Source organism: Crocodylus siamensis, chromosome 7, assembly GCF_052110815.1.
Source record: "Crocodylus siamensis isolate JL-2025a chromosome 7, ASM5211081v1, whole genome shotgun sequence".
Lineage (NCBI taxonomy): Eukaryota > Metazoa > Chordata > Crocodylia > Crocodylidae > Crocodylus > Crocodylus siamensis.
Window position 1 is genome coordinate 24,680,407 of NC_143401.1, and position 21,918 is coordinate 24,702,324.

General features: G+C 44.0%; 1 protein-coding gene across 3 annotated transcripts in view; it reads left to right on the plus strand.

Annotated features, from left to right (window-relative positions):
* The first annotated feature begins 7,762 nt into the window (after positions 1–7,762).
* ANXA7 (annexin A7) overlaps positions 7,763–21,918 on the plus strand; it is a 32,743-nt gene continuing 18,587 nt past the window's right edge. The window contains exons 1-5 of one of the 3 annotated variants that reach the window (XM_090057275.1): positions 7,763–7,908; positions 12,659–12,713; positions 17,042–17,258; positions 19,234–19,341; positions 20,861–20,904. In XM_090057275.1, the coding sequence (XP_089913401.1) occupies positions 12,660–12,713; positions 17,042–17,258; positions 19,234–19,341; positions 20,861–20,904 (423 nt within the window). In that variant the 5' untranslated portion in view covers positions 7,763–7,908; position 12,659. Of the gene's footprint in view, positions 7,909–8,042; positions 8,195–12,658; positions 12,714–17,041; positions 17,259–19,233; positions 19,342–20,860; positions 20,905–21,918 lie in introns of those variants that run through there. The other 2 variants (XM_090057274.1, XM_090057273.1) reach the window with 2 other exon arrangements.

Genomic DNA, 21,918 nt, shown 5'->3' on the forward strand with positions numbered 1-21,918 from the left:
ATGTGCCCCACCCCCCATGTTGCCTTGGCCTCCCTGCCCCCCCCATGCATTGCCTGTGCCCCCCGCACCCATAGACTTACCTGGAGGGAGCTGCTTTCCACCACCCTGCCTGGTGGCCACATGCATATGTGCATGCACATATGCACATGGCGCCCCCCGCCCCCTATGTCCCACTCCGCCCCTCCCCAAGCATCCGGCTTGCAAGGAACTCAGCCAGCCTGCAAGCTATAACCCACTGTTTCCTGCATTTTTCTCCTTCAGAGGGTAAAATCCAGATCCCTGACTATCATTCATACTTTCCATGTTATGTTAGCCCAGGCAAATGGGTCAAGATTCACTGTCAGCACCCACTATGGCATAATATTGACTTTTGTTAAAATGGATTTCATTTCTCTCTTCCTTTTCACAACTAGAAGCAAGTTAAAATACAGTTTGACTTAAAGCAGAACTTGTCAGTGTTTTTTTGCAACTGGTCTTGAAATGGCTGAACTGAAGTCTGGCAGGATAGCTGGTGTACGTACTTGCAAGAATTTGCATACAGTAGTTACATTCTACACTAATGCTTCACAACTTCTTGTCAGCATGACTGCATTTATGACCACATTTTCTCAGCATGGCTCCTCACTCCTGACCCACAGAGCCCAGGCCCTGCTGGTGCCCCTCACTCCCAGTCCGCAGCCCCCCACTCTCTCCACGTGCCCCAGGACCAGAGTCTCTCCATTTCCAAGAACATTCTTATAGTCTTATTCAAGTTGAATTAATCTTTCTTAAGCATGGGTGAACAGAATTGTACATAGGAGTTCAGATGAGGTCTTAGTGCTTAATAAAATGGCATTAATGCGTTGCTATTTCACCTAAAAATAGCTTGCCTGAGACAGGGTAATTGCATTTGCCTTTTTCACAGGTTTATTTCAGTGGTGTCTCCGCCATCCTGTGATTGACTAATACATCCACATCATTCTCCTTCTGACACTTTTTCAAATGATTATTTTCCATCTTATAGCAGAAATTTTTATTACTTCCATAGTACAGGATCTTGCGCCACTGAATTTCATCCACTTTTTAATATAGTCTGTAAAGTTATCTAATTCATACTGAATGCAGTTTTGATCCTGTATTGCTGATGCTTGCCTCTAATTTTCTGCCAGCAAAACTGATTGGCATGTTGCTGCTGCACCAACTGCAAACCCATATTTAACTTCTATTCCCTTTACCTTGTCTTTATTCTTTCATTCACAGATGTTCTAAGCACTGGATGCTATAAAAGTCAGCCAAATGACTGTTATCTAGATCATTTCGTCCTCTTTTTATTATAGGTTCTATGCTTGCTATCTCTCCAAGGTGGTCCTAAATGACTGAATTCAGAGATGCATTAAAAATCCTTGTTTTTGGACTTAATTTGCTAGTACTTTTAGTATACTGGGATAGAGATTGAGATCCACTTCCCATCTGACTTGAGCATATTAAGCTCCTCTATGGAACTATCATGACTCTGCTCTAAAGCAGGGATGATATAGCTCAGTTATCCTGTCACTGTGGGTTATACTCTGGAATGTGCACAATCTCCGTGAGTGGACAGAGAAAACTCTCATATATGGGGTTAGGCAGCCATGCTTAGGGCTTTGTTACACACTGCGTCTTGGGCCACTTAAATGTTTCATAGTTGGTAGGGTCTGCAGGGCCTTGAGCAGATCATCAAGTACAACCCCCTGCAGGAAAGAGTACTGGGGTCAAATGACCCCAAGAAAGTGTTAATCTAGCCTCCTCTTAAAGACCCCCAGGGTAGGAGCCAGTAACACGTCTCTTGGAAGTTGGTTCCAGATCCTAGCTGCCCTGACGGTGAAGTAGCACCTCCTGATATCTAGGCTAAATCTACCCTCTGCCACCTTGTGACTGTTAGTTCTAGTCACCCTTAGTAGTGCTCGGGAGAACAGGGACTCCCCCAGTGCCTGCTGGTCCCTTCTGACTAGTTTGTAAACAGCCACTAGATCCCCCCTCAGCCTTCTTTTGTGAAGGCTGAACAGGTTCAGGTCCCTGAGCCTCTCCTTGTAGGGCCTGCCCTGCTGCCACCTGATCATGCGATTGGCCCTCCTCTGGACCCTCTCCATGCTGTCCACATCCCTCCTGAAGTGCGGTGCCCAGAACTGGATGTAATACTCCAACTGCAGCCTGACCAGTGTCACATAGAGGGGGAGGATCACCTTCTTGGACCTGCTCGTGATACATCTGTGGATGCATGACAAGGTACGGTTGGCCTTCCTGACTGCATCCCCACACTATTGGCCCATGTTCATTTTGGCATCAATAATGACTCCAAGATCCTTTTCTGCCTCTGCACTGACGAGAAGGGAGTTCCCCAGCCTGTAGGTCTGCTGCTGGTTCTTCCTCCCCAGGTGCGTCACCTTGCATTTGTCAGCGTTGAAACCCATCCTGTTCTCATCTGCCCACCCCTGTAACTTGTCTAGGTCCAATTGCAGCCTATTCCTCCCCTCTAGCATACCCATATCCCCCCAAATGTTAGTGTTGTCTGTGAATTTGAACAGCGTTCTTTTTACCCCCTCATCCAAGTCGCTGATGAAGTTGTTGAACACTGCGGGCCCAAGAACCAAGCCCGGGGGGACTCCCCTGCCCACATCCCTCCAGGTCGAATAAGACCCGTCCACCACCACTCTCTGGGTGTGGCCCTCCAGCCAGTTGGCGACCATTTGACTGTGTAGATGTCGACACCACAGTCTCCTAGTTTTTTAATGAGAATGGGGTGAGAGACCGTGTTGAAGGCCTTCCTAAAGTCCAGAAAGACTACGTCCACTGCTACCCCTGAGTCTAAGCATTTTGTGACCTAGTCATAGAAGGCCACCAGGTTGGTCTGACAGGACCTGCCTCTAATGAACCCCTGTTGGTTTCCCCTAAGCATAATCTCCCCTGCTGGCCCCTTACAGACATGCGCCTGGATAATTCTCTCAAAAAGCTTACCCAGGATTGAGGTAAGACTGACTGGCCTATAGTTTCCTATGTCCTCCTTCCTCCCTTTTTTGAAAATGGGAACCACATTGGCCCTTTTCCAGTCCTCTGGCACCATGCCAGAGCACCATGAGTGCTTGTAAAGCCGTGCCAGGGGTCCCACAATGACCTCTGCTAATTCCCTCAGCACTCTGGGGTAGAGATCATCTGGACCAGTTGATTTAAATACATCCAGTCCCTCCAGAAGTTCCCTGACTAGGTCCTCACTGACCCTGGACCTCGCTGTGCCTCCCCTGGGACCATCAGGGATCCCAGTGGGGGGGATGACCTGGTTCCTGCTCAGAAAAATGGAGGCAAAGAAATTGTTAAATAGGTTAGCTTTGCTGTCTGGTGTGATGACCAGATTTCCTAGCGTGTCTTGCAGAGGCCCCACATTACCCAGTACCTTCTTTTTACCCCCTATGTATTTAAAAAAGGACTTCTTCTCGTCCTTGATCTGGGTAGCTAGTCCCAGTTCCATCTCTCCCTTGGTCTTCCTGACCACGCCCCTACAGCCCCGAGCAACCGAGGTATAGTCCTCCCTAGTGTTGGCCCCTCCTTTCCATTGGGTGTACGCCTCCTTTTTAACTAGGAGATGTTCCCGTATGCTTTTGGTGAGCCATGGTGGGGGCTTTTGATTGGTGCAAGTGCTAACTTGAGTTTGGAGCAGTCGCACATTATGGCTAAACACCTTCTGTGACTGTCCCCTACCTGCACAACTGTGATTTGCCACAAGAAGACAAACAGGGGCCTGACCAGGGCTACTGCTGTGAATTGTCAGTACAGTGCTGGTGAGCCAGGACAGGCTTCTATCCCTGCTCTAGGTGGAAGTGTGTGAAAAATGGGATGGGGGAGGTAGGAACATTAAGTTGCAGAGTGGAAAAGAAATGGAGATGACGGAAGAGTGGTGAAATGAAGCAAGTCAGCCACTAAAGGATATACTGAAAAAAGTAAAAAAAAGAAAAAAAAATTAAAAGATGATAATAAAGAGGAAGTAAATTAAAGGAGGTCTCGCATTCAAATACATTGAGACTTGGGTGTTGGGGGTGCTGGTCATGCTTCCCAGCGTGGCTGGGCAGTAGGAATGGTGAGGGAAGGCACTTTTGGGGGAGCTACTAGCCCTGCCCCAGAAAGAAAGACCCAGTTTATGGGAACTCAGTCTCACCCCCTACATTGTTCCCTTCCCACTCCCCTAAACCCCACTCCTGGATCTGTCTATGTCGTGTGACCTGGCTAGCTGGCATGTGTTTTGCAGGCTGTTTGCAGAGGGTTGCACACCTGGGGGTGGAAAGGTCACACTCCTGGGAACGGAAGGGGGAGTTGGCTTGGTGCCAGAACTGTCCCCTAGGCAGCAGAGTTCAAGGGATGGATAGTTTGTCCACACACAACAGGAGGGTGGGGGGAATGGATACTGCATTCTGGGATGCTGGAGAACTGCAATCTGGGCAGTTCATCTGTTGGTAGCGGCCACAAAATGCAACATGAGCTGAGTAACATGGATCAGAGATAAAACCTGCTCTGAAGTGGCATAACTTTAAGATGCTTAAAGAGTGCTTAAAACTAGACATTAATGTGTGGATAATCCAGGGGTTAAGAACTCCAGGAGCTGCCTAAAATTAATGTGTAACAAGGCCCTAAAATAAGTGCCTGCTAACCACTGTGTATGAGAAAGCAAGCTGTTGCTTCTAACACAGAGAACAGTGTTTCTTTGTGAACATGTTCAAATACTACAGAAAATGTCTTGCAACAAAACCAGGTATGAAAAAAATAAATCTGAATATTGCTCAGTAAATCATAGCCTGAATATAATTCATTCAGGGCCAGGAACTAGAAAAATATTGAACAGAAGAGAATATAAACAGCTGTAAACTTGAACTGCATTTTGATATTCTAGTTTTTTAAACAATGCAGCAGAACCAGAGTTGATCCCTGCATTGTATATTTTAGAGAAGAGTAAGGTTTTACTTTTCATGTAGTTCCACCCAGCAGAAGAAATGGCTGCAGTCCACTGAAAAAGCCTCTAGTGAACAAGGGGGGTAGGTTGTGGCTGTGGTGGTATAAGGACATAGGCAGACTAGGTTCTTCGGGTGAATCTGGTATCTTTTATTAGACCAACTTAAATAGCTGGAAAACAATTATTAAGCAAGCTTTTGGGTTCAAAAACCCTTCAGTAGGCTAAGGAAGTTTCAGCAGTTGGTGTGCGCTCTTCCTGGATGGAATGAAAAGTAAAGAAGCCAGAGGCTGGTCTGGTATGCATACAAGACAGGTAGTCAGTGAAAATGTAGATTGAGTCGTCAATGGGTGAGAGACATGACGGGGGTGGGGAAGAGAGAAGGGAATAGTGGAGAGATACCTGGGGAGTCAGATTCTAGTGAACAGCATTTTCAGCTAGTGTGTTGTGGGAGGGTCTTAACATGACTCACTGGGTAGCAGCCCTCATTCAGGCAGTTAAACAAACAACACAGGGTTGTTCCTGTTTTATAAGTTGAACCGATTCTGTTTGTCTTCCCACACACATGGAAGGTTAAATAGATTTAGCCAATCTTGACTCTCTGTATTTTAATTACTGCGATCACAAGGTGGTGAAAAAAGGAGATATTTTTTTATAGTAGGTATTTTAAACTTGGATCAGGGATACATGCTGTTGGCTTTTTGTACTTTGACCTGGCAGTTCAAAGTTGTGCAAATCAACCCTCTGTACCTCTTTACAAAACTACAATATAACATATTACAGGGGTATAGGTTGTGGTTGTGTTGTTCTAAGGACATAGGCAGACAAGGTTCTTTGGGTAAATCTGGTATGTTTTATTAGACCACCAATGAATTCCATCCAGGAAGATCACACACCAACTGCAAATGCTTCCTCAGCCTGACAAAGTTTATTTGTACCCGAAAGCTTGCAAAGAAGAATTTTTCCAACTATCTGAGTTGGTCTAATAAAAGATATCAGATTTACCCAAAGAACCATGTCTGCAGCATAACATACTGCACTAGAGTAGGTACTGCTTTGTTGCTTGCATGTTGTATTGTGCTTTGGAAGGCAGACTGGGCTAGTGATTAGTGCCCAGGACTGGTAGCCTGTAGTTCTAAACCTCATTCCTTGCTCTTACCCTAAAATCACCATATAAAATCAATGTCAGTCAAGTTAAACTTTGCTTTAGTTACTCCTAGTTTGCAAGAGGGAAAACTTCTAATTTCTAGTAGTTTGAGTTTGGCTTGAAGCCCTGAAAACATGAGGCTTAATAGGCTTCTGAAACATGAGGCTTAATAGGCCTTTAAAAATGGGTTGGCATTACTTTACCCAAATTCATAGAAGACCCATAGGAGGTCAGGTTAAATTTTCAGTGTTCTCTTCTCATTCTAGTCTATGTAGGATTCTAGGTGTTCTTGTTTTAACATAAACAGTCACCTTTTTTTTAAATCTAGCCTCTATGATACAAAGCAGCAAATGCTTCCACAGGTGTGGTGTTTACTATTGGTCTATAAACCCCCCCCCCCCCACAATTCCTGCCCCACAGAATGCAAATCTAAACAGACAGTTATGGAACACAACAGCGAAGTGGTGGACTTGAAAGCTTATTAACTGTTAGATTTTGTTCTCCATACAAACACTCAGAAATATTTCTAGGCTATGGTTTTTGTTCAAAGTGAGTTAAGGGCATGTTTTTAACATTGGAAGAAGCAAGCTTGGAGAAGAAGGAAGCCTATGGTGGTTTGGATCCAACACATTTCTTGCACATCATTTGTAAGTCAATAGCTGGGGGCGGGGTCAGAAAAGGCCTACAGCTAATGGAAATTTGAATGAGTTAGGTTCGCCACCTGCAGTCAGACACCTACTCTGACTTGTCATGCTTCTCCATCTTAATCATTTTCAGCTTTCTGGTGCCTAGTCTTACTTAATATTACATAATTAAATGGTTTAATGCCCTCTGTTACAGCCAAATGCAACAATATTGGATTGCAGTGGGTGTCTGACCCTCACCCACATGGTAAAGGCTTTTAATATGCTTACTTGCATCATGATCATATGTCTAGCATTACCAAAGTTACCTTCAAGAAGAATGGCTTGCATTCAAAAGCTTGTTTAACTCTATCCCAACAGTGCAGTTAGTCCAATAAAAAATACCAACATAAGAAATCCTTGCCTCTTGTATAGTATTACCAAACATATTCACAGAAGGTTTTTCCCAGGCCCTGCTTCTTTAAATGTGGCAGAGCAGCAGGATATCAAGGATGGAGCTTCAGCAGTTTGTGAAACCCTCCTAGTTATAATCTTTTGTAACTATGAATAATCAGAAGGCAGACACAAGGTAAAGGGGAGGAGATAGGAACACAGTTATCTCCTGCAAACATGACAGGTTCACCAAATAGTACAGGAGTTGTATTATAAACAGTGTCGTAGAAACAGCATATCCTTCCTACCCCAGGAAAGTTTGTATATGGTACAAAAATAATCAAGTAACTGTTAGCTGAAAGGAAACATGTCTAAAGGTTTAGCTTGGTTATCAAAATGGATTCTGATCTAACTGTACAGATACAGATGAAGTAACTTGTAATCCTTAATTCAGAGATGTGCGGGACAACACACGCCAGCTTGGCTACTGCTCTGCTTACCCCGCGGACGCACTTGCTAGCTGCTTTATTCTCTGGGAAGAAGCTTCCTTCGAGGGAGGGAGTCTGAAATTGTGGAAACCACCGCCTCCTCCCTCTGGCTTTTCTCCTCCAGGAAGTAAACAGTTCTTCCCCGGGCCGGGCCGGGCCCTCTGGCGCAGCTGACTTGCTCGTGGGCTTCCGAGGAGAGTCGCACAACCCGTGGTGCTGCTCGGAGCCCCGGCGGCAGTCGCAAGGCTGCGGGCTCCCGGGGCGCTCGGCTCTGATTGAAAGAGGCACCGACCGCAGTTAGTTCAGGTCTGTCCCCTCCGGGCGCGGGTCCCCCTGCAGCCCCCCGCGCACACCCGCCCCCGCCCCGCCCCACGGGGATGGCGGGTCCCGGGCGTCAGGCCCCGCGTGGGGGGCGGCAGCCAGGGGGCTCCTCTGGGGGCGGGGAAGCGGTGCCACCGGAAAGTGAAGGGGGAGGAGCCGTCTCGGGCCCCGAGCCTGAGGCGAGCCCGAGGAAGGGGCGGGCGCGCTTCACCCTCCCCCACAGCCTCCATCTTAAGGGCGGAAGAGCGAGGCTCTCTCTCTCGCTACTCAGGTGAGTGAGTCCCGGCCCCTCAGTCCCACTCCCGGGGCCGCTCTGCTCCGCTCGGCTCGTGCCCCCGCGCAGGGAGTGTTGGCGGCGGGACCGAGTGGAGCTGCCGCCGGGGGGCCCCGGGAGCAGCGAGCTTCCGCAGGCCCTGCCTGAGGCGCCCTCGGGCGTGGTCTTGTGTGCGCCTCTGGGGTGGGCAGTGGCGGTGCTTGGCAGGGGGCTAAGGTGAAGTTGGGGGTGTCTCTAATCCCTTCCAGCGCCCGCCCGGAGCACAGCGTGGCCCAGCCGCTGTCGGCGAGAGCCTGGCACTGCTCCCGACCCCAGCCCGCAGCAGCAGCCCGCCCTCGGCCCACGCGGGTCCAGGGGTGCGTGCCCCCCGTGCCCTCCCGTGCTGTCGCAGCAGCAAGAGCGCCCCCCCCGGACAAGGCGCGGCTGAGTCTCACGCCGCCCGCCCTGACACCAGCACCTGCCCCTGCCCCAGCCCCACTCTCTCTCTCTCTCCCCGCTGGCCCTTGATCTGTGCCCCCACGCCCCTTCCCTCCCCTTGCACTACAGCACCCCTTGCACCAGACCCGGCTGCCAGGGTCTGCTCTCCTGGCCGCCTGCATTCTGCCCTAGGGCTGCGCGTGTATGGAGCGTTTATTGGCAACGTTATCGACCACATCGGCCAAAAAAAGCCAATTGCCAATACTCTCCATTTTCCTCATGTCGGTGCCACTCGGCTATATGTATCCATGCTCCTCTACCTGGCTCTTGCATGAGGGTACGCTTTTTTTTTTCAATGGGGGAGAGGAAACCCCTAAAGCTGAGGCCTTTTTTTTGGGCTGGGGGGGGAGGAATTTCCTCTGTTGGAAGTGGGAAATACATTTCTGAGCCCTTGGTTGTGTGTGCTGCCATCCACCAATTTATTAACCTTGTGGACTTGGCCCATGCTTTTATCCTGCTGTTTAAAAGCTCCTTTAGTTCTAGAACATAAAGGGGGAAAGTGGGGTTTGTTATTCTAGAGCCTGGAAACTCCATCACCCCCTCTTGAGAAGGGCTCTCAGTAGGGAGAAGAGGCAGATTTGTAAATATGTCTGCATATGATTGCAATTAAGAAACTACAGAAGAGGATCTGTGTAGACACCTCAAAAGCTTTTAACAAACAACAAAAATCCAGAAATTGAAATTGTATTTAAAAAAACCCATAAAAGTAGCTTTTTGTTGAGAGAATGTGTTTTTAGTATGGTAAAAAACCCCCCCAAAAAACCACTTCCTTAAAGGTATGATTCCCGCTTAGTATACCTTAGGGTATCCTTAAGCAAAGATAAGTGAGGCCATGTGCTGTGGAAAGAGTTGGCTAATGTTTAATAAGTACTTAGTACCATATTATGCAAGTGATTTTATTTCTTTTCTGGAAAATCATCTGTGGTTAGGCTGTAAATGTAACTACCAAGATGGTTTGGGGGTTAGTTTAAACTCCAGTTTAGTGTGCACCAGTCTCTTTGTAATACAGGCAGGGCTTTTGAAATTGTCCCTATGCAAATCACTTATAACTTTAAATCACTCCCTCCATTCTCTTAATCAGTTTTGTATTTTATTTGAAAATGTGTGTTTGTGGCTATATGATTTGTTTGAAAGCTTATTGTAATAATGTAATAAGAACCCCAAATAAAGATTAGGTTCTTACTGGCATTAATCTTATTAAACCAAATTACACAGTTGGAGTCCCTGCTTCTGAAGCCCTGCAGTTGGTGATTGGGGCTACATACAAAAAGCAAATAAACATAAATAAGAGCAGGGGGGAAAAGATGGTAAATGTACTAACAGTCTTCACTGTTATCTCAAGACCTGAATTGGTGGTTAATTTACTGATCAGAGACACTAGACAATTTGTTTGCTTTCATTGAAAATGAAAAATATTGAAACCTTCCCTCACATCTTGATATAGGTAACATTCTTTATGTAAAGATATGTTTTACACATTTTGGCTTTTAATAATACAATTTGTTATAATTTTCCATGTCTAAAATCCCACTTTTTTTAAGGTCATCTTAAATTCATCCTTCCCATAACTGCTGTGGAAGGGGATGAGGGGCCAGACCCATGCCCCTTACTTCCTTTGCACCTTTTCCCCTCTGTGCCTGCCCCAAGGGGTTGGGGGAAAGGCTGCAGATATCCCATTTGGCCCCCCCTCCCCCCCCAACACTGCGATCTCTCCTGTAGTCCCTGGGGCCACATGCTCCCACCCCCACCAAAGGAGTCATTCTGGGCCCAAAGCCAGATCTAAGCCATTACCTGCCCCGGGCTGGCACTCACCCCGATGCTTAGTGGGGTAAAACCTCCTCTTGGATTCAGATAAATGCAATATATTTATTTGGGATTAATTTATAATTAAATTTACACACCCCTGCTAACTCTGCAGCTGCTTAGCACAGGTAGACTCCTAAACTGTGGTATGATTTCTACCATCTTACCATAAAACATCTGCAGTTTGAACTTCATTGTTCCAAAAATGACTTATCAGAGAGCGACTGATTAAATGTAATCCTGTACTATTTTGTTGCAGTACCTGAGTTTGAAACGACACATGCTGACTCTGTTCGCATTTCAATATTAATTCTAAACAAGTTAATTTTGTAAACCCCTGCCACTTCCTATATCTTTTGTGGTCAAAGAGGAAAGATCACTGTTAAACATTAAATTCTGGTAGACTCTGATACATATGTGGGAGTGCTGCACAATTATTAACCATAACTGCATTTTCTTTCGTTTAAGCAATTCCTTCCACTGTGGATAAATAGATGAGATTGCTCTCCTCTTACTTGGTAGTAGGTAATTCCAGTCTCTTGTTAAAGGTTGTTATTTAGCCAGTCAGGCCGCTGACAGACATGGAAAACAAAACAAAACAGCACTTTACCAGAAGAGGAAATGCATCGGCTTGATTTGGTTCCACAGCATCTATATAGGGCAGGTGCTTCAGTAGGGCTTTTGGTGCTTTTATCTAAAGCTGATTCAATTAGCTATTAGATAAAAATGCCAAGAAGTTCCACTTAAGTGCATGATCTGTACAGACATTGGGTGAGCTGGGTCAAACTAACGCAGTGCCTCTTCTGGGCATGTGCTGCAGTTGGTGCAGGCATGCTGAGCTGAAACTAAGCGCTGGGTTTTTTGGTTTTTTTGTTTGGTTTTTCTTCCACAAACTCTGGCCCTGCTGGGGTACGGCAGGGACAACACTGCCATGACAGCGGGGACTGAGGGGCTGGAGCGGGGGTGGTGAGGCAGTGCTGGCCCTGCCTCTTCCCCCCCCCACTCCCCAGAAGCCCTGCTCCTTGGAGGCAGAGGGGGATGGTGCCACTATGACAGCGGGGACTGAGGGGTGCGGGGACGAGGCCAGTACCCGCCCCCCCACCCCCACACACACTCCATCCCCTCAGTCCCTGCTGTCTTGGCGGCACTTCTGTCTACGCAGAGCACTCTGAACTGGTTGTTTCAGGAAGCATTGTTATTGGCTGCCGAGACAACCAGTCAGAGTGCAAGTAAAGTGTTATGGACAGACAGACAGACAACGGCTTTTATACTATTAGAATTACTTCAGTAGAATTCTGGAAAGTATGAGGGTTTGAAAGTTATTTTAAGAAGTGCAGTAGGCTGAGTTAGGATTAGTGAACTCAGTTAGGACCATACATGAGATGTACTAAACTGTTTTGCTGGCATGATTAGGAAACTGGATTGGAATATTTAAAAAAAAAAAAAATTATACTCAGTTACTTGTATTTAAGGAGAAACCAGGCCCTTGCATTCTTGTTATGGAGTCTTTCCTGTTCTGCCCTCTGTAGCACTAAAGATTATATTATTTCTTACAGAAAACGCACTGGAGTGATACTTTGTGAGAATTTTTTTTTTTGGGAGGTGTTAATTTAATCCCATTACTGAGCTCTTTCTCCTGCTCAGTGGCCAGGCTATGTACGTGATATATGGGCTTGTGTCAGTGCTGGGTGGATATTACACTGCAACAAGTAATTTTTAAACTGATGACTTCAGAAACCCTTCTTCCCCTGGAATTAACAGGTTATTGCTGTTCTAGGGCTTGCTTCTGAAAGATGCAGAGTCCTTATCTTTAACAGGATCCAGGGCAATGGAAAATGAGGGTACTTGGTATTTTGTAGGATCAGGCCATTAGAAAAAGCTTTTCCACAAGACATTTAATTGTCTTTTCTTGTGTATTTGGCTAAATAGGAGTTGCAGTTAAGGTTGTTGTGATCGATTTGTTGTTTTCCTTCCATGTCCCACTCATTATAGTAATGCATCTAAAACATTCTGAAAATGAAAATTGTTTTTTTCTTAAGTAACAGGCAAATACAATCCATATGTTTCTGTAACATGTGCTGGTGATGATAGCTAAGTAAGGTTTTGGATGATTGTCACAAAAACTGTTACCCTGTACCACTCTGTCTGAAAGCCAGTCTGAACAATATTGTTCTTTTTCAGCATGTCGTACCCAGGATATCCCCCGTCAGGCTACCCTGGTTTCCCTGGATATCCTGTAAGTATAGTTTGGTTTTTAAATGCCTTACCCTTTCAATATAGGCCACACCCATGTGACAGACCCCCTTGTCATACTACATGTTATAATGATATTAGTCACTGCTTCCATGCAAGATTCCTCATTTTAGAGTTCTGGTCTGCTCCCCTTCCTTTCTCCTGCCCCAGATCATTTTGGAAGTGTATGATAATATTTAGCAAAAAAAAAAAAGTGTTTCCAGTAAACAGCAAAGCATATGACTTCAGTATGCAGTCAGGACATCGTAACAGAGAATTCTTTTTTTTGTTTCCTAGCCTGAAAGAAACTTACCATAGTTGTGGTGGTTTTTGTTTTTATGACCTTTTCAGTCATTTATACCTTCGTGTCATTCTCTTGATTTTGTTTATTTTTCTGGGTAGCACTGTACTTCTTCTCTTGGGAGATGTTTGCATCTATATTTAAATCTAAAGTTTTATTCAGTTGCCACCTATATAAAATTTTGGGAATTTTCAGATTTGTGGTTATATAAGATGATCTCTAAATCAATATTTATCTTTGCAGTGTTTAGTTGGTTCAGATGTATCTAGTTTTGAGTCGGGCCCATCTGTAATAGTCAACAGATCTGCAACCTTATTTTTTTTTTTTTTTATATATATATATATATATATATATATAGAGAGAGAGAGAGAGAGAGATAATGCCTAGGATATTTGAAAATTGAGCCACACAATAAATTGTACACAACAATAAATTGTCTTTGCTAACTTATTCTATAGCTTCAGCTAATTTATCTGGACTTTGTCCATTTGGGTGTGTCACTACATCCTATTTGTAATTCATGACTAAATGATTCAATATTCTTGTGAAACTGAACACAAAGTTGGAATATACCGGGTGTTGCTGGCTTTCCAGTGATTGCAGTATGTACCTGCTTTGTTTGTTAGCAACCAAAACATGCATGCATTGTATTTGACCTCTGAGATACTGAGCACAGGTCTGTAGCCATTATGGTGTGTACATTCTATTTCAGTCTGTCACACAATACCAAGTATTAAAGGATGACTACCACCAATTCTGACTCTGGTAAAATATGTCAGAATGATGCATGTCTGCAGTGGCCCCTCTGATGATGCACAATTCTAGATAGTCATCCCCTAAATTACTCCTTTCCTATGCTAAAGATGCACATAAGGAAGTTGCTGATGAGATGGCATAGTACTGCAGCTTTGGATTGGAAAAGAACATTGAGTAAAGCCTGCAAATACTGCCAGTGGAAGAAGAAGGGTCCTGTGACAGGGATCAAGAGGAAGCATGTTCTCTGCTTATTAAACCACCTTCAGCAACTATTTCTTTCTTGTTCCTTTATCCTTCTCTCAGTCTAGTGTGTGAGCATTATTTTTGCAAGGGAGGTGGCCAGTATCAACAGATCTTTGGGGCAGCTTTTGGGGGATGGTACTCTACTTTGACTTGTGGCACTGAGTCAGACACTCTTTCTAAAAAGTTGAGAGTCCTGCTGGGAGTCTTTTCCTTGAACCAGCAAGCGGAAGCAGTAGCAGAACTCTTTCAGATCAAATCTCTGCCTGTTTGCAGACCCAAAAAACGCCCCCAAAACCATGCTTTGCTGGAAGAAGCAGCATGTTACTTCAGCCCGACTGCAGGATCTGTAAAGATTGTGTGCTTCAGCAGGGCTTTTGGGCACTTTTAGCTAAATCTGATTCAATCTATTGGATAAAAGTGCCAAAAAAGCCCCATTAAATCACTAAATCCTGATCTTTACAGACATCAGTGTCAGGCTTGGCGTAGGAATGTGCCGAGTTTAAATTAAAGCACCAGGGTTTTTTTGTTGTGTGTGTTGTTTTTTTTAAATGTCAGCAAGCAGCCTCTGTTTCACAAATAGAATGTAAGAGGTTCAAACTGGGTGCTAAGACTAATTTCAGGTATTACATTTGCCATTGCGTTTTCTGCCTATTCGTGTCAATTATACTTGATCATTTAGAGTAAATAAAAATTCTCTTCTGCGTGAGAGAATTTTATGGACAGGGGACTAGTGAAATTGACTGCGCCCAATAGTCTAAAAAGAAAAAAAATACCTTTTCTTTCAGTTATAATGATGTCAGGCAATTGTTCACACAGTAGTAGACAACAAACTTTTGGATGCAAAAAAGAGGGGGTGTTTTACAGTTGAGTTTGTTTCTTCAAAATTAACAAGTTGGGAAATTCCTAGTAACCTGTCTATAGGATGTAAATGCTTTGAAATCAATAGCAAAAAGACAGAAAGAAGGTGCTTGGCATAACTATGTTAACTACAGAGATTTTGCCTGGCTTTACCACTTGTTCTAAAAATAAGCACTATGGGTGAATCAATTTTAGATTATGCCACAAATGTAGTGCTGTCACATGTGCTGATCAGTAAACTTGTCAATCCAGTCTTGAATTCATGCATGAGTAACTGTTATGCTGATATCAGTAATTATTTAACCTTCTTCTAAAATACAGTTTGTGCCATTACAAGAAACAGATGAACACTACTGCCTTGAGTGTTATGTGATCTTTATTTATCAAAAGTTCCCAAACCTGTTGGTCCAGCAGAACAGGACAAAAAATAAGCATAGAAGACTGTGGATAGATAACCTCAGTTGGATATCTAAGCTACTTTGAGAACTATCGGGTAATAAGCACTATTCATATGCTGCATGCTCAAGTCTTTTGCACAAAAGAACAGCTACATTTATCATTTATAAAAAGCACTCTGCCAATATATTCTGAATAAGTTCCTAACAATTCTAATGGAACCTAATGTGTGGCTGGCTGTAATTAAGGTCTTCATGAGCATTGTCCATTTTAAAACCTTTGTTTTTTGTGAACAAAAACACTGACTTTTGTTCTGAAAGGCTAATTTCACAAAAACAAGCATGGTTTCATTACGTTAACTGAAAAAGCTTCATTTTTTAATGCTGCAGGTTGTCTATTGTTGACTTACTGCTTTTGCTAAGTTTAAAAAATGATTTTAAAAATTAACTGTAGTGTATATATCAGGTTTTCAAGTCTTAGCAGGTGTTGATCCTACTGGCAAAAAAGCTAAAGGCTAGATGCAAAAAGGACTTAAGGTACATCTACATGGAACAGTGCGGTGCCATGTATATACCTGAGCTAGCTGGGAATAAGCTAGTTCTAGTATCAGAAGCAGTGTAGACATAGTTTTGGTGTTTCTGATATGCATATTAGCTTGGGTACATCTGCACAGTATTGCATTGTGCCATATTAGATGTATTCCTCAGGTGCCTGAACACTGGAGTAGAATCCAGAACACTACAGGGCAGGAGAGTTGAGGGCTTCAGAACAACCAGCACTGAGCTTGGAGCTGCCCAGCCCTGGGCCATAGCCACAGAATAGGTGATGCAGGAATCTTTAGGAAATGCAGAGGACAGGAGTGTTTCTCAAAACATGCTCCTCTCCAGACACCTCCCTCCATTCTGAGATTCTGCTTCCTCCATGAGACTGAGGCTTTCTTGGGCAAATACAGAACCAAAACTTCAGATGCCTGGAGATCTTTAATGTTGAAGAACAGTGGGGTATTATGGTGGTTCAGTAGCTCTAGGGTTAAATTGCAGCTGAGTTTGGTTTTTAGGATCACAACTTTGGACTCAGGCAGATGTCAGGTGCAGAAGTCCTGTTTTGAATCTGCCCCCGCTGGATTCTTTTAGCTGATGAAAGTAGAAATGAAGTGGTTCTTTGGGGGAGGGTGGCAGAATCTGGGATGTGAGCTTTGTAGGTACTTTGGGGAAGCTGATCCTGAAGAAGATATCTGAATGGAACACTGTAGCTCGGTTAACTTCCAGGTTAATGAAGCCAAACCCCAGAAAGATATGGATTTGAACGATACATAATGCATGGGCCGTGTTTGCAGAGTAATTTGGGAGTACCTGCCTGCAAGCAAGTCACAGCAGGCCAAAACAATCCATTTGGTTAGGGATTGTTGTTTTGATAGCTCTCTGATGCTTTTGAGAGATTAAGCTTTCAAACCAGAGGAACTCCCCTCAGAGACTCTTTCCAGTCCATTTTGAAAGTGGTTATTTCAAGCCTTTCATTGTTCTGATATTACATTGTTACAGGTCACACTTGAATCTTGGGAAGGAAATGCTGTGATTGTCAGTTTTCTTGTTTAAAACCTACTCAGAGTTAAAGGTGGTTTGTTGGGGCATATTTTTTTATGCCTCTGAATTTTTGTGATTTTAAGTCGGTCAGACCTTACTGGCAATCAGATGGAGATATTTTTGGTAACTTGAGACAGATTTTAGATTCTCATTTGGTTCTCTAGCAGACAATATATGCTTGGTGTTTCTGTTCAGCCCACAGGACAAGAATCTGCTTATCCACCTGCTGGTCAGTATCCGTATCCAGCTGTTCCTGGAGCCTTCCCACCCGTGGGAGGCAGTGCATACCCTGGAGCACCACCAAGCAGTGGATTCCCAGGGGTAGCAGGATACCCAGCGCCTGGTGGATACCCTGTCCCTGGAGGCTATCCTGGAGCTCCACAACCTGGAGGGATGCCATCGTATCCTAGAGGTAATAGTCTAGAATATTCCTTACAGTTTATTGCTACTATAAGGCTGTATTTAGCTCAGAAGGTACAGAAAAGAAAAGGAAGCTTTGTCCACTGTTAGTGCAAGGGACTGGCATTCAGGAAAGCTGGGCATGCTGATAGAATGCAAAAGACTAAGGGTCCCTGTACCAGGTATCCTAGGGCTTCTGTTACTTGAAGTAGAGAAGTGGCAGCAGATAGTACTTAGGTAGCTGAATACATGCCAGCTGCTGAGGAGATCAGCTGTCAGGCCCTAAAGGAAAAACCCCTGAAAGTAGCTGGGGGGAAGCCACCTGACCAGTAAGGGGCAGGGCTTAAAGAGGCATGTAAGCCCTGGGCCTATGCCGGGGCAATCAGTCTGGCCCTGGAGGTTACTGGGGAAAGAATTCTGCAACAGACAGGATGGATGAGATGGAGGATAATGCCTGAGACCCTGCTAGCGCACAGAGATCTGCCTCCAGCACCTGGGTATGTCTCAAGTGCACTCTGGTCACATCATTGAAGCTCTGTGCCCCTATTTCAGATGCATGACAAACAGAACCAAGGAGGTGATACTTCTCCTCTATCAGGCACTGGTCAGACCTCAGTTGGAATACTGCATCCAGTTTTGGGCACCACACTTCAAGAGGGATGTGGATAAGCTGGAGAGGGTCCAAAAGGGTCACTTGTATGGTTAAGGGCTTGCAGGCCAAGCCCTGCAAGGAGAGATTAGGGCACCTGGACCTCTTCAGCCTCTTCAAGAGAAGGTTGAGAGGCAACATTGTGGCTGCCTATAAATTCATCATGGGGGCGCAGAAGGGAATTGGTGAGGCTCTACTCACCAAGGCGCCCCTAGGGGGTTACAAGAAATAACGGCTATGAGCTAGCAGAGATCAGATTTAGACTGAACATTAGGAAGAACTTCTTCACAGTTAGAGTGGCCAAAATCTGGACTGGGCTCCCAAGGTGTGCTCTCCCCTACCCTGGGGATCTTCAAGAGGAGGTTAGATAGGCATCTGGCTGGGGTCATCTGAACCCAGCACTCTTTCCTGCCTATGCAGGGGGGGTCGGACTCAGTACTCTGTTGAGGTCCCTTCCGACCCTAACATCTATGAAAGGGGTAAGGAAGTACAGTTGTGTGGTCCCGAGCTTGAGTTAATGCATGTGAAATCTTGCGAGTTCCAGTTAAGGGCACTATATAAAGATTAGTTTTTCCAGCGCTTTGTTAAAAAGGGAGCTATACAGTTGGCATTTTGCATTCAGAAGTTTTGTAATGGCAAGGGTCTAAGCACTACAGATAGGCATTGTACACTCCTTTCTCCTGTACGTCATTAAAAAAAAAAAAGCAATTCATTCTCTGGCAGTGGGCACTAGTGTGTTATTGCATTTCTTGTCCTTATGGCCAGTGCTGATATTTTCCCTTCCTTGTTTCCTGCTCTTTGCCTCCAGAGCCAACCTCTCCCCTGTCAATTTTTTGCATAACCAAACAATTCTGAGGAGAGTAAATACCCCTCCTGTCTCATTGGTTGACTGTGGGTTATGAGAGGTCAAGTTGTCAGCTTTTTAAATTGTTTGTTTGTTTTAAATAGATGTATACAAACAAACAAACATTCCAAAAGGGGAAAAAAAACCACGAATGTTTCCTCATACTTCAGCTAAAAAAAAAAAAAAAAAAAATTCTAACCCCCAAGGTGCACAAGTTCTTTCTAGAGGTGGTTATATGAAAGGTAAGATGAAAGTAAAAATCCAAGGAGGGACAGACCATAATGTTAGACTAATTATGCTCCTCTTCCACTCATTCTTATTCTGAAAGTAAGGTACAGTGTAATGTAGTTGTTCTGTGTATTGCTTCATTAGAGATGCTCTCAACATTTTTTGGTGACATCAATGATGCACAACATCCTATTTGTTTTTATTAGGAACCAGTTAATATTTAAGTGACCAGAAAATGTCCATCCTTGCCTTTTTCTTTCTGTCTAGTTCCTACAGGTCCTGGATTTGGTGTCCCCGCTGCTGGGTCTGGCTTTGGTGGTTATCCTCAACCGCCAGCCCAAAGTTATGGAGGTGGTGTACCGGCACAGATACCAGGTATGTGGGTGTTTGGGTGGGTGAGTGGGGGAAAGAGGAAGTCTGTCCATCCTAGGCAGATTTAAAAAAAAAAAAAGTGTCAAACCAACTCATTCCAAGTTAAAAGACTGACATTTTGCCCTTGGCTCCCTCTTTTGTACTTAGTCCAGCATACAAATTGCAGTAGTTCTATCACCTGCTAATTGGCAAGACCAATGGTAGACTAACCAAGAACCCATATATAAAATAAATATTACTTACCTTGAAATTGAAAAGTATGCCCTTTCTGATGTATCACCATGCAGTGTTTTTGACACTTTTTTGCTTCTTGAAAATGTAGACTGCTGAACAGAACTGTGGAAACCAGAGTACAGTAGTGATCTGTGCTTATATGGAGAAGCTTCCATGTAGCACATAGATATATGCATTGTTCACAAATGGCAGTACATTTCTATGCCCACCCTGAATTGAGAACCAGTTAGCAAGGAAGAACAGAAAGGAAGTGTGACAGTTTGTAAATGTAAAGGTCAAATGCTGAATGCAAATAATGAATGTGTGCATAGGACATCATAAGGATTTTCAGCTTCCAGCCAGAACGAGTGTCCCTAAATTTGCTTGAGAGCAGCACTTAGGAAAAAAGTTAGAGCATATCTATGAAGGTCTGTTTTTCATAGCTCCCATATAAAAAGTAAATGCATTGTTTTTTGAATTGTCAATGCTTTTGTATGTGAAATCAGATTATTTTAGTTCTACTTTTTGTTAATTAAATTGTTAGTGCATTACTTTATGTATGTAAAACATTTCAAAGTGACTTGCTCTTCATAACCAGTAGTGGTAAATGTTTTTACCATCAGACTAGAGCAGGGGTGTCAAAACAAACAGTCTATGGCACAGTGTCATCCAACATGCAGGGTCAGGAATTTGGCAGTCATGGCACTAATCCCCATGACTTCACAAGCTGATGGCTGTGAACCCTGCCCCAGATCCCACTCACCTTGCCAAAGACTTCAAGTGCTTATCCCTTTTGGGGACTCGTTTTGCAGTGGTAGGGAAAGCAATGGTAGCATTGACCCCTGTGGCTCACTGAGCTGATGCAGTGACTTAGGCACCCACGAGGGTTAATGCCACTGCTGTTCATCAAACTGCCAGAGATGCATCTAGATTGGGCCTCTGGAGGCCAAACAATTTGCCCCTGGAATAGAGACTTCATTTAGCATATAGCTTCTGCCACAACTTTGGTCACAAGAGAGCAGGGTTGACAGAGGAGAGGTGCCGCAAGCATCACTCAACTTGCTTAGTGCTCCTTGGTGTTGCCATACTATCACATGGACCTGAGTCCTCCCGTGGTGTGTTATCTGCTGTCAGTCACTCCCCAGGGTACTGTTGAGTTACAGGTTGCTGACCATCGTAAACAACTTTTATATATGAAAAAAAGAGGTTTATGGATCTGCAGGATATGAAAGAAGAGCATGTTACATTGGAATAGATTAGCTCAGTTTGGGTTATTTTTTTCCCTTATTCTTAAATTTTGCTTTAAAAGGAGGATACCCCAGTGGACAAGTTCCTTCTCCAATGCCTAGTCAGGTATGTGCTATACTTTCTTTAGTGGAGCTTCTTAGAGTTTGTGATAAAAAAAGAGTGGCTATTATAATAAACTGTTTGGGGGGGTAGCAATGTAAAACACAACCTTGTTTTATAACAATATGGGGCAACGAGAAGGATGATTACGGTTTAGCAGCAATTCCATAGGTGGACATTCAGTAACAAACCTTCATGTATTGTGCAGCTGTCAGGGGAAGAACTGCTGTGAGATAATACTGTGCTAGAGTCAAATACTCTAGATGAGAACCTGGCCTGGCCAGTTGTGCACGAATGCTGCTGCTTTTCCAGCATGCACAATGCCGTTTTTGAATGCCACAAGTTGGGCCTTTGCCTTGGATGTATAGATACAGTCACTGCATCTGGGACTAAGATCTGTTTTTTTTAATAGAATGCAAAGCAAAAACCCCACTTATTTGAAATCACAGATATTCTCTGAAGTGTCAGAGTTATGTCGGCAATTAAGTATAACTTGAAAAAAAATAAGTATGAAGTTTGGCATTTGTCTGCCGAGTCATATCATCTGTCTTTTTGGTCTGGAGAAGTCAAACTGCAAGCCAAATCTTCACAGTAGCTGGCTCTTCCAGTAGTAGCAAACATTGTTTATTTACTGATCAATGGCATTTTCCCACCATATAGACACTCAAAACCTTTCTTAATGTTTTTCAATAAGTAATAAACACCAGAAAACAAATTATTTGAACCAAGGTCAGCCCTGTCCTAAAGAACTTACAAAACAGGTGTGAGCGCAGACTTGACAAATGAGGACAAAGGCACAACATTGCTTAATGGATGATCTTGTATTGTATTAAGTAACACTACAATATTTAGAAAAGAGTAACAAAGTCTAAGCAGTTAAGCAATTTTCTTATTTGGCTGTAAATTCTGCATCAAACTAATATATAAAGGAACCCCTGAACAACAGGAGCAGAAATGTTCAGATTAAGAACAGAAGAAGAAACTATACTAGTAATTTAGCTTAACTTTCAGCATACTACA